Raw genomic sequence first — 14,698 nt, forward strand, 5'->3', positions numbered from 1 at the left:
TGTAGTGACAATAATAATCCCATTTATTTACATAGCTCCGAATGTATCGTTGCCACTTTCCAATAAAACAAAGGCAGATTCTTCATTGGCAGAGGGCGGATCGAAGGACCCAATCAGTTTCTTCCATCCCTAACTTCTGTGAATCTCAGATAAATACACGACTTTGGAGAGAGGGGAGTGGGGGAATCTCCGATCTCCATTAGACACTCAGCTCCAAGTTCGAGACAACAAGCGTTTTCTCTCCAGGCCCCAGAGGAAGGAAATCAGTGCATCTGCAGAGAAAGAAGAAGCCATTGAGTTGTTTTGAATGAAAATGTTATTGGGTTGTGGGTTTTTTTAGAGGATTGATCTAAAAAGGAAAGTGAGGAGACAAGAAAGGGAGACATAAGACATTGGCCTGCTGCTGTCTGACTGGCAGATTCCAGTTAACACCTTATCAGCAGAGCAGCAGGCAGCAGCAAATCCTCGCCTGCTGAAGCTACACAGCGAAAGAAAGAGGGGAGGGTGTTCTGTAACCAGGGACGACAACAGCAACACTCCACAGAGCTACCGGGAGGATAGAGAGAGAGGCACATACACACAGATCCTGCACAATAACCTTCCTTACCAGGCTGTGCAAGCAAGGGCAGGGGAGGAAAAACAAATCAACCTGCAGTGTTTAATTTTTTATTAAGAGAAACCATGACTGAAATGTAACCACAGCTCTGGTCGCTGCAAAAAAAGCCGAACCCCAAAGCCCTCTCTCCAAGTGGAATGTAGCAATTCTGTTTATTAGCGTTATTCTTCAGTTGAAGAGCGGGGTAAAATCCTCCAGGACTGAAATCCTATCTCCCAGTAAGGTTGGAGCACCACAAAAACAAAAGCAATTCTCCCCTGTACCCCTTACTCCACTGCTGCTGCTGCTGCTTTTTTGTTTTTTAAAGAAACATTGTTCTAGGAAGGAGAGGAGATTGGAAGAAGAACCCAAGGTGATTTTGAATTTTTTTTTAAAGTCAAGGTAAACCTTCTGATGACCCCTCAGTGAAAGAGGGGGAGTTACAAGGCAATATAGTGATTGATGTACTGAGTGATCTGGAGGAAGAGCTGCTGGGCAATAATGGGGAAATCCAACAGCAAGTTGAAGCCTGAAGTTGTGGAAGAGCTGACCAGGAAGACCTACTGTAAGTATTCTAACCCCCTTACAATCAGGCAACTTTCCGATTGCTCTTGTACTAGGGGTAGGGGTGAAGTAGGAGCCGGTCATGATCAAAAGATGCCATTGGTTTTCCGTGTGGGGCCCTGCTGCTTGCTGCACATGTGTTGGTTGTGTCACAGGAATGCGTGCACCCGCAAAGGTTGAGGGGAGGGATGTGTAAGTGTGTCATGGTGTGTAGCATTTGCATGATCTGCTGCACTGATAAAGAAACCAAAAGAAAAGGCATGTATTTGACGGGGTCATCACAGAAGGGAGAACCCCGCTATGGTATCATTATTCAGTGATTAGCCGGCCAGTGCCGTGAGAAGCACCAGACAAGCAAGTATTTCTTTCTAGAGAAGCTCAGCCTGGTGATTCAGACATCACGATGCACTGAAGTGTTGGCGAGGAGAGCAGAACTCCCCCTTCTCCCCCAAACATCTCCCGTGGGGGGTGTGAAAGGGAGGGACAGAAAAAACAGTTCAGTGGTAAACATTGCTGCAATCTTTGCTTTGCTGGAGAATTTGCATCGAGTTCTGAAATTCTTTCCCTTCCCTCTCACCCCGTGGTGTCTTGGTTTATTTTTAGTTCTGAGCATTGGGTTTTGTAGAACATTGACAGTTTCTTAATCATTCCCCTAATGGAGTGCTCAAGCATTGCTGTGCTCGGTTGCAAGAATTCAGAGGAGGTTAGCCTGGAAAGAGAGGAATATAGACAGCGATTTATGGGGGGTGGGGGCAGGGAGCCAGGGGAACACCCCATCCCATTAAAAAACTTTTCCCTCTAGCTTTAAGCAACCAATAACTCACAGTCAAGGAACGTTCCCCTCCCCCACATCACTTGCTAACTCGATCTGCACTTTACCTGGATCGACAGTTTCCAGACCTTTATGGGGCTTCCCGACTCTAATCTGAAATGTCACCATTACATTGGTGCGCAGAGAGAACCCCATTTCAATTTGTCCCTCCTTGCCACCTCCACTTTAGAAGCAAGAAGCATTTTTTAATGTAAGGTCTCTACCATTTGTAGCTTTCAAAGTTTGGGTTCATTAGGCAGAGGGATCTTCTCCGTGTTATGGAGCACAGTGAAGGGTCAGACACCCGAAAGCTCCTTCTTTTTCTCCCGGAATCTTAAATATCAGCCTAACAATCTGCTCTGTTAAATGGGTGGATTTTTCATTTGAATCGCTGATGTAATCTTATTAACACTGCAAGCTGCTGGATTGTTTTGCTTATTGAGATCAATGCTAAGGGTGTATTAAAGAAAAGCAGGAAGGTACAGCCAAGGCTGCTGTGTTCAAGTCTGCTCCTCTGCACACAGGTTGGAGGTATTGTTGTTGCATAGCTGGAGAGCACTTGAAAGCTAACAGAGCCAGGAGCTCTCTCTCCACTGTCACTGCTGCAGTCCCACGGCAGCACTTACCCAAAAAGGCAATAGATTAGGATGCAGCAGGTTCTCCCATAGGGAACAGAGCCACTCTGGTGCATTGCACAACTCCATCATTCGGTGCTGCTCTGTACATCCACTGGGCAGTCTGGTGCATAGAGCGCTGGAGCAAGTCATTAAAGGCTTCCAAGCCTGCAAACTGACTTTTGTCTGCCGTGACACGATCTCATCTCCATTTCTGTCCTTCAGAACAAATGGGGATAGTTCCGAGATGATCCGACACCATCACAAACTTCCGGGCTGAGTGGTACCAGGCACTGGGTTACCTTGACATCTTTTTTTGTCTCCTCTGTAGTTTCACTTTACACAGCAGTGGATCCCTCGAGGGAGAAATATGTGGCAGACAAAGGATCATGATATCCTATGTCTTGCCAACAATAGATGCTGAACAAGTATAATAGTATTGTGAAATTGTCATTCATACGGGGATGTTTCCATTGCTCGATGAGGCCAACAAGGGGTCATTTGTTTTAAATCAGTCATTGCGTCACCACTATTCTTCTCTCCAGCTTTCTCTTCTGCGTGCCCAGCTCCTCCTTCCCCATCCAAAAAAATCCCTCTACCTCCTGGCTTTGGTCAGTCTGCCCAGTGACAAGCACTATCAAAAACTATGGGCCACATTTTCAGCTAGCTGCAAGCTGGTCCCTGATTTTACACATCTGCTCTTTCACATGCAACTCACTGCGCCTTTTTTTTTTGTAGGTACTAAACTCACATTTGCACATGCAGATTGGGCAGCAAGGCGCACGCAGCCACCAACTGGATGTGTGCAGGTGAAATCCGGTTGCGTGTACAGGAGTGGGCATATAAAACATGCAGGCCCAACTGCCCAGACTCAGAATTTGATCCCATGGCCCAAATTCTCCTCTGGTAAATGAATACGACCTCCTTGACTTCAGCAGAACTGCACCCGTGTAACTAGAATTTGACTCTGTTTGTCTAGTTGTCAGCATTCCAGGCCTCATCTCTGGTGATAATCATTTCAGCTTAAGTGTTCCTGCATCTTTGCCACAGTTGTCAAGAAGAGCGAGCACTTTCCTGTCTATCTAGGTACTTACATGGCCCTCATCCCCATCATATTGGAGTGCCTCAGATTTTATCCTCAGATCCTTGGAAGTTAGAGAAGTGCTGTTATCCCCATTTACAGATGGAGAACGGAGGCACAGAGATGATAAAATGATTTTCCCAAGGTCACACACATAAATATAGTCTCTGGCTAAAGTGGGGATTGAACCCTCATCTTCTGAGTTCAATGCCCTGTCTATTAGGGCCCCTTTCTTACCTTGGGGAAGTAACCTTGGATACCTAGATCAGGCAGATTGTAAGCAGCTCCTCAAAGAGACTAAAACCCTCCCTTCCACCCTGGCCTAATTCCCTGCACCTTGTCATTCCGTCTTACGCTGCTGCCCAGCATCGTAGCATCCCAGCACCTCCCAGGTAACATTAATAGCAAAAAGCAACCATGGTGGGATGTGAACCCAGAACCTTTGCCTGAGCGCCTTGGTCATTACTTCAGAGAACTACCGGGCTAGCTGTTATGCTATAGAGCCCATCAGCTTTAGAAGCAGCAAAGAGTCCTGTGGCACCTTATAGACTAACAGACGTATTGGAGCATGAGCTTTCGTGGGTGAATACCCACTTCGTCGGATGCAAAATCCAGTGGCTGCAAGTTGAAGCTAAACAAATTCAGGCTGGAAATAAGGTGTAAATTTGTAACAGTGAGGGTAATTAATCATTGGAACAATTTACCAAAGGTCATGGCAGATTCTCCATCGCTGGCGATTTTTAAATCAAGATTGGATGTTTTCCTTAAACTCATGCTGTAGTTCAAACAGGAATTATTTCGGGGAAGTTCTGTGGCCTGTGAGATACAGGGGGTCAGAATAGATGATCACAATGGTCCTTCTGACCTTTGAATTTATGAAGTGTAGTGCGTTGGCCAAGTTATATTGTGAATTGAGATACACATATAGATAGATATCCCCTGGGTGTATCTGTAACAGGTGTCTGCTAATAGATAACCAATCTTGTCTGTGAGGTTATGATTCCATTGTGTAGTTCCCATGACACTGGGAACCATGTACACCTCTACCCCGATATAGCGTGACCCGATATAACAAGAATTCTGATATAATGCGGTAAAGCAGCACTCCTGGGGGGGCGGGGCTGCGCACTCCGGCGGATCAAAGCAAGTTTGATATAACGCGGTTTCACCTATAACGCGGTAAGATTTTTTGGCTCCCGAGGACAGCGTTATATCGGGGTAGAGGTGTATATGTAGTCTGAGTACTATAGCACCGTGCTATAGCACCAGACCCCAAGATGGAATTTCCATCATGTATTTGTAGGGGTTTTAAAAATAATCTTTTAGTTTTTGCTAATTTGAGCGACTGCTGGGTAGAGCCCATCCTCCATTGCTCTACTGTACAAGGTTATCAGTACAGACACGTTCTATAGATGCACATAACAATGTCAACCTTGGCTGTGTCTCAGAAACCTTATGCTGCACTTTCCCTGTTCAGAAAAAGTTGTATTGGGCTAAGGCATTGTTAAGAAGGCATATGGGCAGTGCTATATAGCCCTCAGAGCAGAGGACTAGGAACCAGGACTCCTGGGTTCTATTGCCAGTTATACTACTGACTTACAGTATTAAAAGTCAAATTTTAAAGGTATTTAGTTACCTACAGCTGCTGATAGACGTCTAGTGAGATTTTCAACAGTAACAAGCACCCATATCCTTAAAGGTGTTTGTGCACCTAGCTCCATTGAAATCAGTGGAAGGTAGGTGCCTAATGCCTTTGAGGAGCTAGGTTTAGCTACTTCTCTGCATCTTTAAGCACCTGAACACCTTTAAAAATCTGGCCCCGGGGCTCATTGCCTCCTTGAGAAGTGTCAGAGTGAATCCAGCCTGAGTGGAGCCTCGATGAAATGTAAAGCGAGATCTAACCTTTCTTGGGAGGCCAGGCGGTGCCCCATAGGGGAACACAGCAGAAGCCAACAGTGAATGGTAATAATAATAACGAATGTAAATCTTTGCACTTCCATAGTGTGTTTCCCAGCTTCTTAAAGTGCTTCATAATCATTAATTGCTTAAGCCTCTCAGTGCTCTGTCGAGGTAGCTTAGCAGGACGGCTTTCACTGCTGGGTATTTTGTCCCATGAGGAAATAAGGGCCTGAGCGGCAAAGTAAGTGCTTTCTGCTCTTTAGCCTAGCAAAGGCCCTGAGGCAGCATAGAACTTAATCGTGTGCTTAACTTTAAGCATGTGCTCAAGTCTCACTGGCTGCAGTGGGAGCTAAGCATGTGCTTGAGTGCTTTGCAGAACTGCGGCCGAAGTACCTTAAGTCGTGGCTCTGTTCTGTGGTGTTGGGGTATTTCTGATCCTTGTGGCTGAGTTATTGCTTGTAATCAGAACCATGTCACGTGAGCCCAGGTGCTGGGATGATAGGCACAGTAAATATGCCTGTAAATATATATATAATATGACATGGGGTCCTGTCAGAATAACAACACAGCACCGGGGAGCCTCATTTGCAAACCACAGTCCCAGTCCTGCAGTTGCAGCATTGTCACTCCCACATGTTCAAAAATCATGAGTCAGGGCCCTAAAATCTTGAGATTTTTTTAAAGAGAGTGCATATGCAGGTGATTTTTATGTGTTTTCTGGTTTTTGATGCTTTAGGCTTCAAGTTTTCAAGCTTTTTTCTGCAACCAGAAGGGCTAGAACCATTTTTTAAAATGAACGCTGAGAATCTCGCCTAATCACATGACCCCAGCAGCTGGGGCTTTAAGACAAAAACACTAAATACCATGGGCATTGGCAAGGCTGCCCTTAGATCCATGCTGGTATAAGGGTCCCCCTGGGTGGATCTGACTGCAGGATTGCAGCCCAGGTCCCCGTTTTAGCAGCTGCATTTTTTGGGTACGCAATGAATTTCCAGGAAAGAACCTGGAAGAGGGCATACAGGGTGGGTGCAGTTCTTTGTGAATACAGAATTATGCCTGCAGAAATGGAGGTCAGGTTGAAAATCTGGGCCCGGAAAGAATAAGATACTCTTTTCCTAAGAACTGTATCCTATTCCATATGATGTACTTTGTGAATTTTAAACTCATTCCAGTATCATTATTTGTTACTCCTTTACAGTACAGCCACAAAATTGACTCTGTTGCTCAACAGTAATGCACTGAATTAATGGATGTTAATTTAAGAGCAAACTATGACTATTGATTTATATTTCCTGTGGAATCTAGAGGCTGGTTGAACTCTCTGGGAAAATAAAGTTAAAACGCAGCAGTGATAAGCTAGTCACTTCTACATGTTTTTCTGAACGAGGGGCTACAGAATTGGGGCTTGGTTATGTCTTATTTTTGCTGGCCTTGGGCAAACCTGGTGCCAGAGGCCATTCCTTTAGTGGAAATCGTTGTATCCCTGGAGGCAGAACGGTGCAGTGAATAGATCTCACGGTTCTGTTCACTTTTCTGCCTATGGCTCTCTGCCTGGAACACCAGATTCATTCCACTGCAGACGTTAGTGTGGAGCCAGGGCCAAATCATTGAGCCAAATGACAAGCAAGACATTTTGGAGGCGAGCTGGATCAGCGCTCTGTACCCTGCCATGCACAAGACCCTGGTGGGTCATAAGATTCTTGCCCAGAGTAATAGACTCCAAGTATGTCACAGATTTTTGGAGAGAAAAAGGGCAGGGAAAGATGCTCTCTGCAGTGCTGTTCTCTCCCCCTGCTAATTAATGGCTGGCTGGCAAAGGTCATATTAAGAGCGGGAGGATTTGGGGAGCAAATATGGGACAGAAAAGACACTTGGACTGTGGAGAGGGACAAAACCCCCAGAAATTGGATGGCAGCAAGCGCCAGAGGCTCACCCATTGTGGAGTTATTTTAGACCAGGGTTTCTCAAACAGGGGTTGCCGCTTGTGTAGGAAAACACACCAGCCTGGCCCGCCAGGGGCTTTCCCTACACAAGCAGCGACCCCTGTTTGAGAAACCCTGTTTTAGACACTGGATTGTTCGGCCCTAGAATTAAGGTTTATTAGCTGAGCCGGTTACTTTTAAAATACCTCCATTGCTTATCAGATAAAACAGAGACGAGATTGCAAAGAGGAAGCACCTATCGCGCTCTGCGGCTGTAGATCTCAGAGCACTGCATATAGACAGGTGCACGTTATTAGGCACGTTTTATAGCTGGGAAAAGCAAGCACAGATGAAGTGTTTTTCCCAAGGTCACCTAGAGAGTCAGTGACACAGACTCAGGAGTAAAATCCAGGTCCCTTTCCGAATCCAGGTCCCTCTCCAAATGCAGCTGCTTTCTGCACTGCAGACTTTCCTGTTATACTGCCAGGTAGCCCAGGTCTGCTTAGCAACTAGCCTTTTCTGCCTTCTCTCTAGGGTCTTGTCTGCACTAGACTTAGTTCCCTTATAATTGCCTGCTGTTAGTGCTGCCAGTAGAGCCACACAGCTGGAGTGCCACCAGAATCTTAATCACTGTGTCAGGCCGGTATAAGCAGCCCCTGGGAGCAGGTGGGTGTGCAGTTCCTTAGACAGCCCCCTAGATAGCTAGGGAACTCCAGAGCTACCTTCCCCATGGGTAAATGTCTTCCCAGCATTCCTGGGCAAACCCAAAACACAGGCAGCTCTTCCTATTGCAAGGCAGTGCATGGCCTCTGTGTATTTATGTGGGACTCTGTGCCCTGTGCTCCTGAAAGCAAACCTCGAGCCGGGTTTTCAGTGCTGCTTAATACTGCAGCCCTTACTAGCTTCAGCTGCAGTTTAGGTTCTCGGCGTGTCTGCAGACCAGGCCCATGGTGGCCAAGGGGAAAATAGAGGCCCTCTTTTAGGAGCTGGACCCAAGTATGTTTGCCATGTGCATTTCGTTTCTGACCATTTCCAGAGCTGTTGTGTAGCTGAGCGCTGTCACCGAACAAGTCTGTCTGTCTTACGCAGCTTTAACACAGTTGTTGTGGCATCTCAGCGTTTTTAGTGGTGTGTGTCCTGAGGAGTGATTTTCCAGCAATCTCAGGTCCTGCGCTAAACTCTTGTGTAGCATTAACGTGCAGTGTTAAACAGACGTTATGTTCCACCCCAGAAGTGGCTGTATTTTGGCGGTGGGGGAGGTGATCCCTGGATGTCTAGTTTCGAGCACTCTGGGATCCTGGATGAATGTAAGATTTGATTGTGTCAGACTAGAAATTAAGAGGCTCAACTGCAGTTTCCCTTCACTCCCAAAGTAAACCAGTCAGTTCTTCTCTCCAGAACGTCCTGCTGAGATTCATGCGCTTGCTTTACTTGGGCAAGCAGAGTCCAGAGCCGTGTGCAGGCTGAGAAGTAGCAGCTGCAAGAGGCTGTTTCTCGCGCTGGCTCACTTGTTGCCGTGCTTCTTGTCAGTGGCAATTAATATTTACAAGGATGTGCAAGGGAGGCTTAGCTGGAGGAGGGAGAGCATCCATCCAGCCTGCGGGCGTTCAGAGCGGGACAGAGGCAGACAGCTGGGCTGAGGGAGGGCGGCTTGGGGATCAGCCACTGCACGATCACCTCATGTTCTCCCACTTCTAGAGCTGCTGGTATGATTCTTCGGGAGAGCTCTTCGAGCTGCGGGGCAATGCCGCCCGAGTGTTTATCTTCTGTGCCAAGAGGAGGGATCAGGAGACGTGAAGGGGGAAATGGGGGACCTGATGGTTTGAAAGATACACAGAGACTTTTGCTCCAGCTGTGCCTATTCTGTGCAAGGTGAGATGACATCTTGGTAAAAGCTTCTGAGCCCTGTTTATGCTGAAGCCAGTGGGGAAGGACAGCGGTGGGGTTTGCTTCTCTGCCCAGGTCACCAGTTCCAAGCCGGCTGGGTTGGTGGGGACCCCAAGTTAGTATCAGGTGATGGCCTATGACAGGGATATTCAACCTGTGCCATACTGGGACCACACAGCATCCCCCCACCTCCATGTAACCAGATCTAGTCAGCACTCCCAGCCCCCCATTTAGCAGTATGGGAAAGGCAGGGTGAATGTGACACCCTGACGCTTGTCATAGAACCCATGATCTACATGGAGCAAGATGTCGGGTTTCAGTCCCCTTCCTACTGGGCAGATGTCCACCCTTGAGCCGTCACCACGACTGGCATTGACTGGTCAGCAGTCTCAGCAGAGAGGGCAGGGACTGGGCAGGCCGTGGCAACTGAACTCCCCTCCCATCCCTACCGGTGGCTTCTCTGTTGCCAGGGCAGCATGGGGGGACCTGCTGTATCGGTAGAGGGTGTCACTCAGTAGGGCTGGCTAATCTAATTCACTCCCAAGGACGTAGAGGGCAATGGTGCCTTAGGAGTGAAGGAAGTGGGGGAACAGTGGTCCAGGTCGAGGATCCCTTGGTGGTGGACGCAGCCTCCTGTGTCTAGAGACAGCATGGTCCAATGGACTGGGCTGTGACTCAGGGAGCGTGGGTTCTAGTCCTGGCTCTGCTGAGTGACCGTGGGTAAGCTGTTGCCCTTCCCCTCCTTTGTCTATTTACAGTGAGCTCTTTGGTGCAGGGACAGTGTATGTACAGCACCTAGCACAGCGGAGCCCTGATCTTGGCTGGAGCCACGGCGCTGCTGTAGTAGAGGTGCCCCTCAATGACATTCACTGGAAGCGCAGTGCGAGTGCATTCTCCACAGAGAGGGCAGCGCAGTCATTTGACGTCCCTTCCCATTCTACCTACCATCGGAGGCAGAGGAGCAGCTGCAACTTGAGGACCCCCTGCCCAGTGGGAAGGGAGGTTCCCCTGGTGTTTTCAGGGCTGGGATTTTGAGAGGAGGAGCTCACAGCATGGCCCCAGCGCAGGGTGTGGCTTTTTCTCCTACGCTATAAGCCCAGGCTCCCACCCAGTACTTCCTGGGCATTGTGGAAAGCTCCCTTTCTATAAGGGGCAGTGGGGATGCTTGACTGGCACTTGCTTCATCTCCTCCTCCTGATTAACCCAGAGGGAGCTGAGCTCTGAAGGAAGGAAGAGGACAGAGGGTGCATAAGGCATGCTGGGAGGGTAGCGGGGGGCAGGGGGGAGGAGCGAGACAACTGCATTGTCATGTCCCTCTACGGAAGGGGCGACAGAGAGCAGCGAAATCCTACTCTGACCCCTTGCAGGCTGCAGAGAGAACCTGCCTAACGCTGCAGAGGCATCAAAAGAGTCGTATTTCATTTATCCACTGATCTGTTAGCTTATCTGTGTGTTCTCCCAACCCTGGCTGCCTGGTGCTGTAATTAAGGTGGTGAAACAAGAAGCTCTGAAGCCATCCAAGGTGCCGATTCCAAGATCCAGGCCACGTGCCTAGCTTCTGTCTCTGGGCGTGACATTGCCTCTCTTCTTCTTTCTTACTTTATTTCTCTCTCATTCTTTTTTCTCTCTTTCTCCTGCTTTCTGTACCGCCGCTTGTGGTAGCAGCACTTCTGGGCCCCCAGCCTCCTGGTTCGCACAAAGAGCACCAGCACAACAATCAAACGCACTGAAAAGCATGTGTGCAACAGGCGCGCAATCCCCCACTGCCCAGAGGCGCAAAGGCAAGAGGATGAGTCTATGTAGGGCCGTATAGCCGAGTCTCTCGCAAACTGGGATTACCAGACAATGCTGCTTCTCTGAGAATTACGATTATTGTCTGAGCAATTCCCTGTGTGAGGGCTGCTGCAAGCTTTTTTGTCCTAGAGATACAAATTATGCAGCTGGGCGGGGTTGTTCTATGCTAATGAAAGATTAGGGCTTGTTTCCTGAACCTTCCTCAAATTATCCTGCCTCTGAGGCATATCTTAGACTTCTAAATGGAATCATGTTTGTCGGCTCCTTTTCCTTTCTGAGCTGAACGTGGGTTTCTTTCGGGCCCTTTTGGTTGGCTCTTTGTAAGTGATAAATGTTATTCTGAAGAGATTCTCCAGTTCGGATCCTTCCTCCCTGATACGAAAATACTGACTGTCCTTGGTGATGCCACAGCAGTTCCCCCCCACCATGTTATTGGCTATGGAGGTACTTATATGGGTTTCATCACTATGGTATCTGAGCATCTCCCCATCACAAATGGGTTTTAGTCTCCCTAGGAGGTAAAATCTCCCATTTCTACACAAAGCTAAAACGTGCCCAGACTCACACAGTGGTAGAGCCAAGATTTGATCCCAGTGCTCTCGAGTCCTGGTTTCGTGCTCCATCCACAAGATTATCCTTCCCAGTCTAGCATGCATATGGGATTTAAGCCTGTTGGGGGCCTTCTGTTGGTCTGAGGAGCAATCTCCTGCCTTCAAATTTCTCCTCCCCACATGCTGTGGATGAGAAGAAAGGGTTTCCCTTCAGTGGGGGCCAGTTCATTTGCCTTTGGAGTAACTATCCATTTCAGAGCTGGTATGGAGCAGTTCCATGAATGCGGAAGTGGGGAAAATCCATTAGGAGCAAGGAGAATTACCCAAGCAACGAGCCCAGTTTTATTTAAAACTAGGGCTGCTAAGCGATTAAAAAAATTAATTGCGCAACCAGTGAGTCTCATCTGGTTTACCCTGTCTACACTGGCTGACCAAACTCTGCTAGAACCCGGTTTAGTGGAGGTTGTGTTTCAAAAGCAGATTTCTTGCAAATGTAGATAGGACCTGTGGCCCAGATCCTCAAAAGTATTTCAGTGCCTAACTCCTATTGATTTCAACGGATCTGAGCATAACACAGCCTTGTGTGTGGAAGAACTTTGGACAACACGACTGTTGCAGAACAAGGCAGACAATGAAGTAGGTTTGCTGATCCTAGGTGTTGCTGAGGCTGCTGGTTATTGGCTATATAAGGAGGAAGATGGGAATTAGGATATAAGAATAAATCAAAATTCTTTTAATGTGTGTAAATGGCTCCCTTCCCTTTGTGCTGGCCCAGTCACAAGCAGCTACTGGTGGCACACCAATAGCAAACCTGCCTTTTGAACTAGTCTCTGAATCCAGACAGGCATGCTGAGCCCGGGGGGTTAGGAATGTGGTGTGTATTTAATGTTTAACCAGAGACACTGTTTACATTTTTAAACTTGAATTTTTATGAGGGGAAGTCAGTAGACCAAAAAACATCAGATGACAGACTATTAATGCTCGGGATCCTTCTGTTTCAAAATAATGGGCTTAAAGTTGTTATTATAATTTATATTACAGTAGAGTGTCCAGATCCCAACTGAGATCAGGGCCTCTTTGTGCTATGTGCAGTATCAACACAGAATGAGAGGCAGTACCTGCACCAAACTGCGTACAGTCTCAAGACAGACAAAGGGAGTGAGGGGAAACCGAGGCATGGAGAAATAAAGTGACTTGTTTAAGTTCACTTGTAGAGCCAGGAATAGAATCCAGAGCCCTAGCCCACGGGCTGCTATATTAGACCAGTGGCTCTCAACCTTTCCAGAGGCCTGTGCCCCTTTCAGGAGTCTGATTTGTCTTGAGTAGCCTAAGTTTCACCTCACTTAAAAACTCCTTGCTGACAAAATCAGACATAAAACCACAGAAGTGTCACAGCCACACTACTGCTGAAACATTGCTTAAATTCTCATTTTTACCATATAATTATAAAATATTGTACTTACATTTCAGTGTATAGTATGTAGATAGGGCCCTTTGTTTTCGTTTTTTATTTTATTTTATTTATTTTTTTGTGGGAATTTATCTGTTTATTACTACAACAACAAAAACAGGTGAAAATCGATAGAAAAAAACTCTTAATTTTTCTGGGTAAATATCAAGGTTTATTTTGGTGGACGGAAGGACAGGGGGAAAACGTATTCAGTAGATTAATCCTTTGATGAATGGAATTCAAGGTGGTTTGCTGCAGATCTAAAACAGAACTCAAAACACAGTGACACCTCTGATTTTAAGAAAACAATATTTCTCTACTCCCCAAATAAAACTTTTCATTAGAATAAACAGTTTACTGTTGCAGACTTAGAAGTATTAGCCTATAAATATTTACATTTAATAATTGGGCCATACAATTTACAGCACATACACTCAACTTCATCCGTTTCACCTGTTTTTTGTTTTGTTTCTTTAAACTTTTGAATACTTCCTGTGTTCTCAAACGTATTCTGATACAGATTTTCATTTTCTTCCCATTTTAGTGTCTCAAATCTTTAAACCGTTTTCTGCTAACAGCTTGAAATGTGTACGTGGTGAGCGTGAAATTCATCAGTACGTTCAGATGCGCACGCACTTCAGAGCATGCGTGCGGTGCCTGTTTATTGTGTGTATTTTCTAGACTAATACATAATGTGATGGACCCAGGCCAGTTGGGAACAGCAGAGTAGTAGAAGGGAGATATACTGGCCACTGGATAAGCAGTTTTCTGTTCCCAGAGTGACCAGAGCAGGGGCTGCTCCAGGTTAATGAGAACACCTGACTCCAATTAACCTGCTAAGAGTCAGGTGAGGTTGTTAAGCACCTGACTCTAATTAAGGCCCCTCTGATGCTATAAAAGGGCTCACTCCAGTTAGGCCAGGGAGAGCCAGGGAGCCAGAGGAGAGGAAGTATGTGTGAGGAACTGGGAGCAAGAGGCGTGCAAGAAGCTGAGAGTGAGTAGGCACTGCTGGAGGACTGAGAAGTACAAGCGTTATCAGACACCAGGAGGAAGGTCCGGTGGTGAGGACAAAGAAGGTGTTTGGAGGAGGCCACGGGGAAGAAGCCCAGGGAGTTGTAGCTGTTGTACAACTGTTCCAGGAGGCACTATAGACAGCTGCAATCCACAGGGCCCTGGGCTGGAACCCGGAGTAGAGGGCGGGCCCAGGTTCCCCCCAAACCTCCCAACTCCTGATCAAACACAGGAGGAATTGACCTGGACTGTGGCTGTACCAGAGGGGAAGGTCTCTGGGCTGTTTCCCGACCCACAGGGTAAATCTGTGAGGTGAGCAAATCTGCCAATAAGCGCAGGACCCACCAAGGTAGGAGGAACTTTGTCACAATAGCCTTACTACCACAGGCAGCTTTGCATATACACACAGACTAATATATTATCGTAATACATAGATCTTGTGCAATGGATTGTATTTTCCTAATAAAACAAGTTTTTTTTATATATATTTGAATGATACAAAAGTAGGGTAAAAATTGG

At 47.0% G+C, this 14,698-nt stretch overlaps 1 protein-coding gene across 1 annotated transcript in view; it reads left to right on the forward strand.

Moving 5' to 3' along the window:
* The first annotated feature begins 262 nt into the window (after window positions 1-262).
* The window catches only part of NCS1 (neuronal calcium sensor 1), an 87,902-nt gene continuing 73,466 nt past the window's right edge, over window positions 263-14,698 (forward strand). Inside the window, exon 1 of the mRNA XM_039507070.1 lies at window positions 263-1,160. Within this exon, the coding sequence (XP_039363004.1) occupies window positions 1,097-1,160 (64 nt within the window). The 5' untranslated portion in view covers window positions 263-1,096. The remainder of the gene's footprint in view (window positions 1,161-14,698) is intronic.

The sequence above is a fragment of the Mauremys reevesii genome, linkage group 19 (genome assembly GCF_016161935.1).
Source record: "Mauremys reevesii isolate NIE-2019 linkage group 19, ASM1616193v1, whole genome shotgun sequence".
In the NCBI taxonomy this organism is placed as follows: Eukaryota; Metazoa; Chordata; order Testudines; family Geoemydidae; genus Mauremys; species Mauremys reevesii.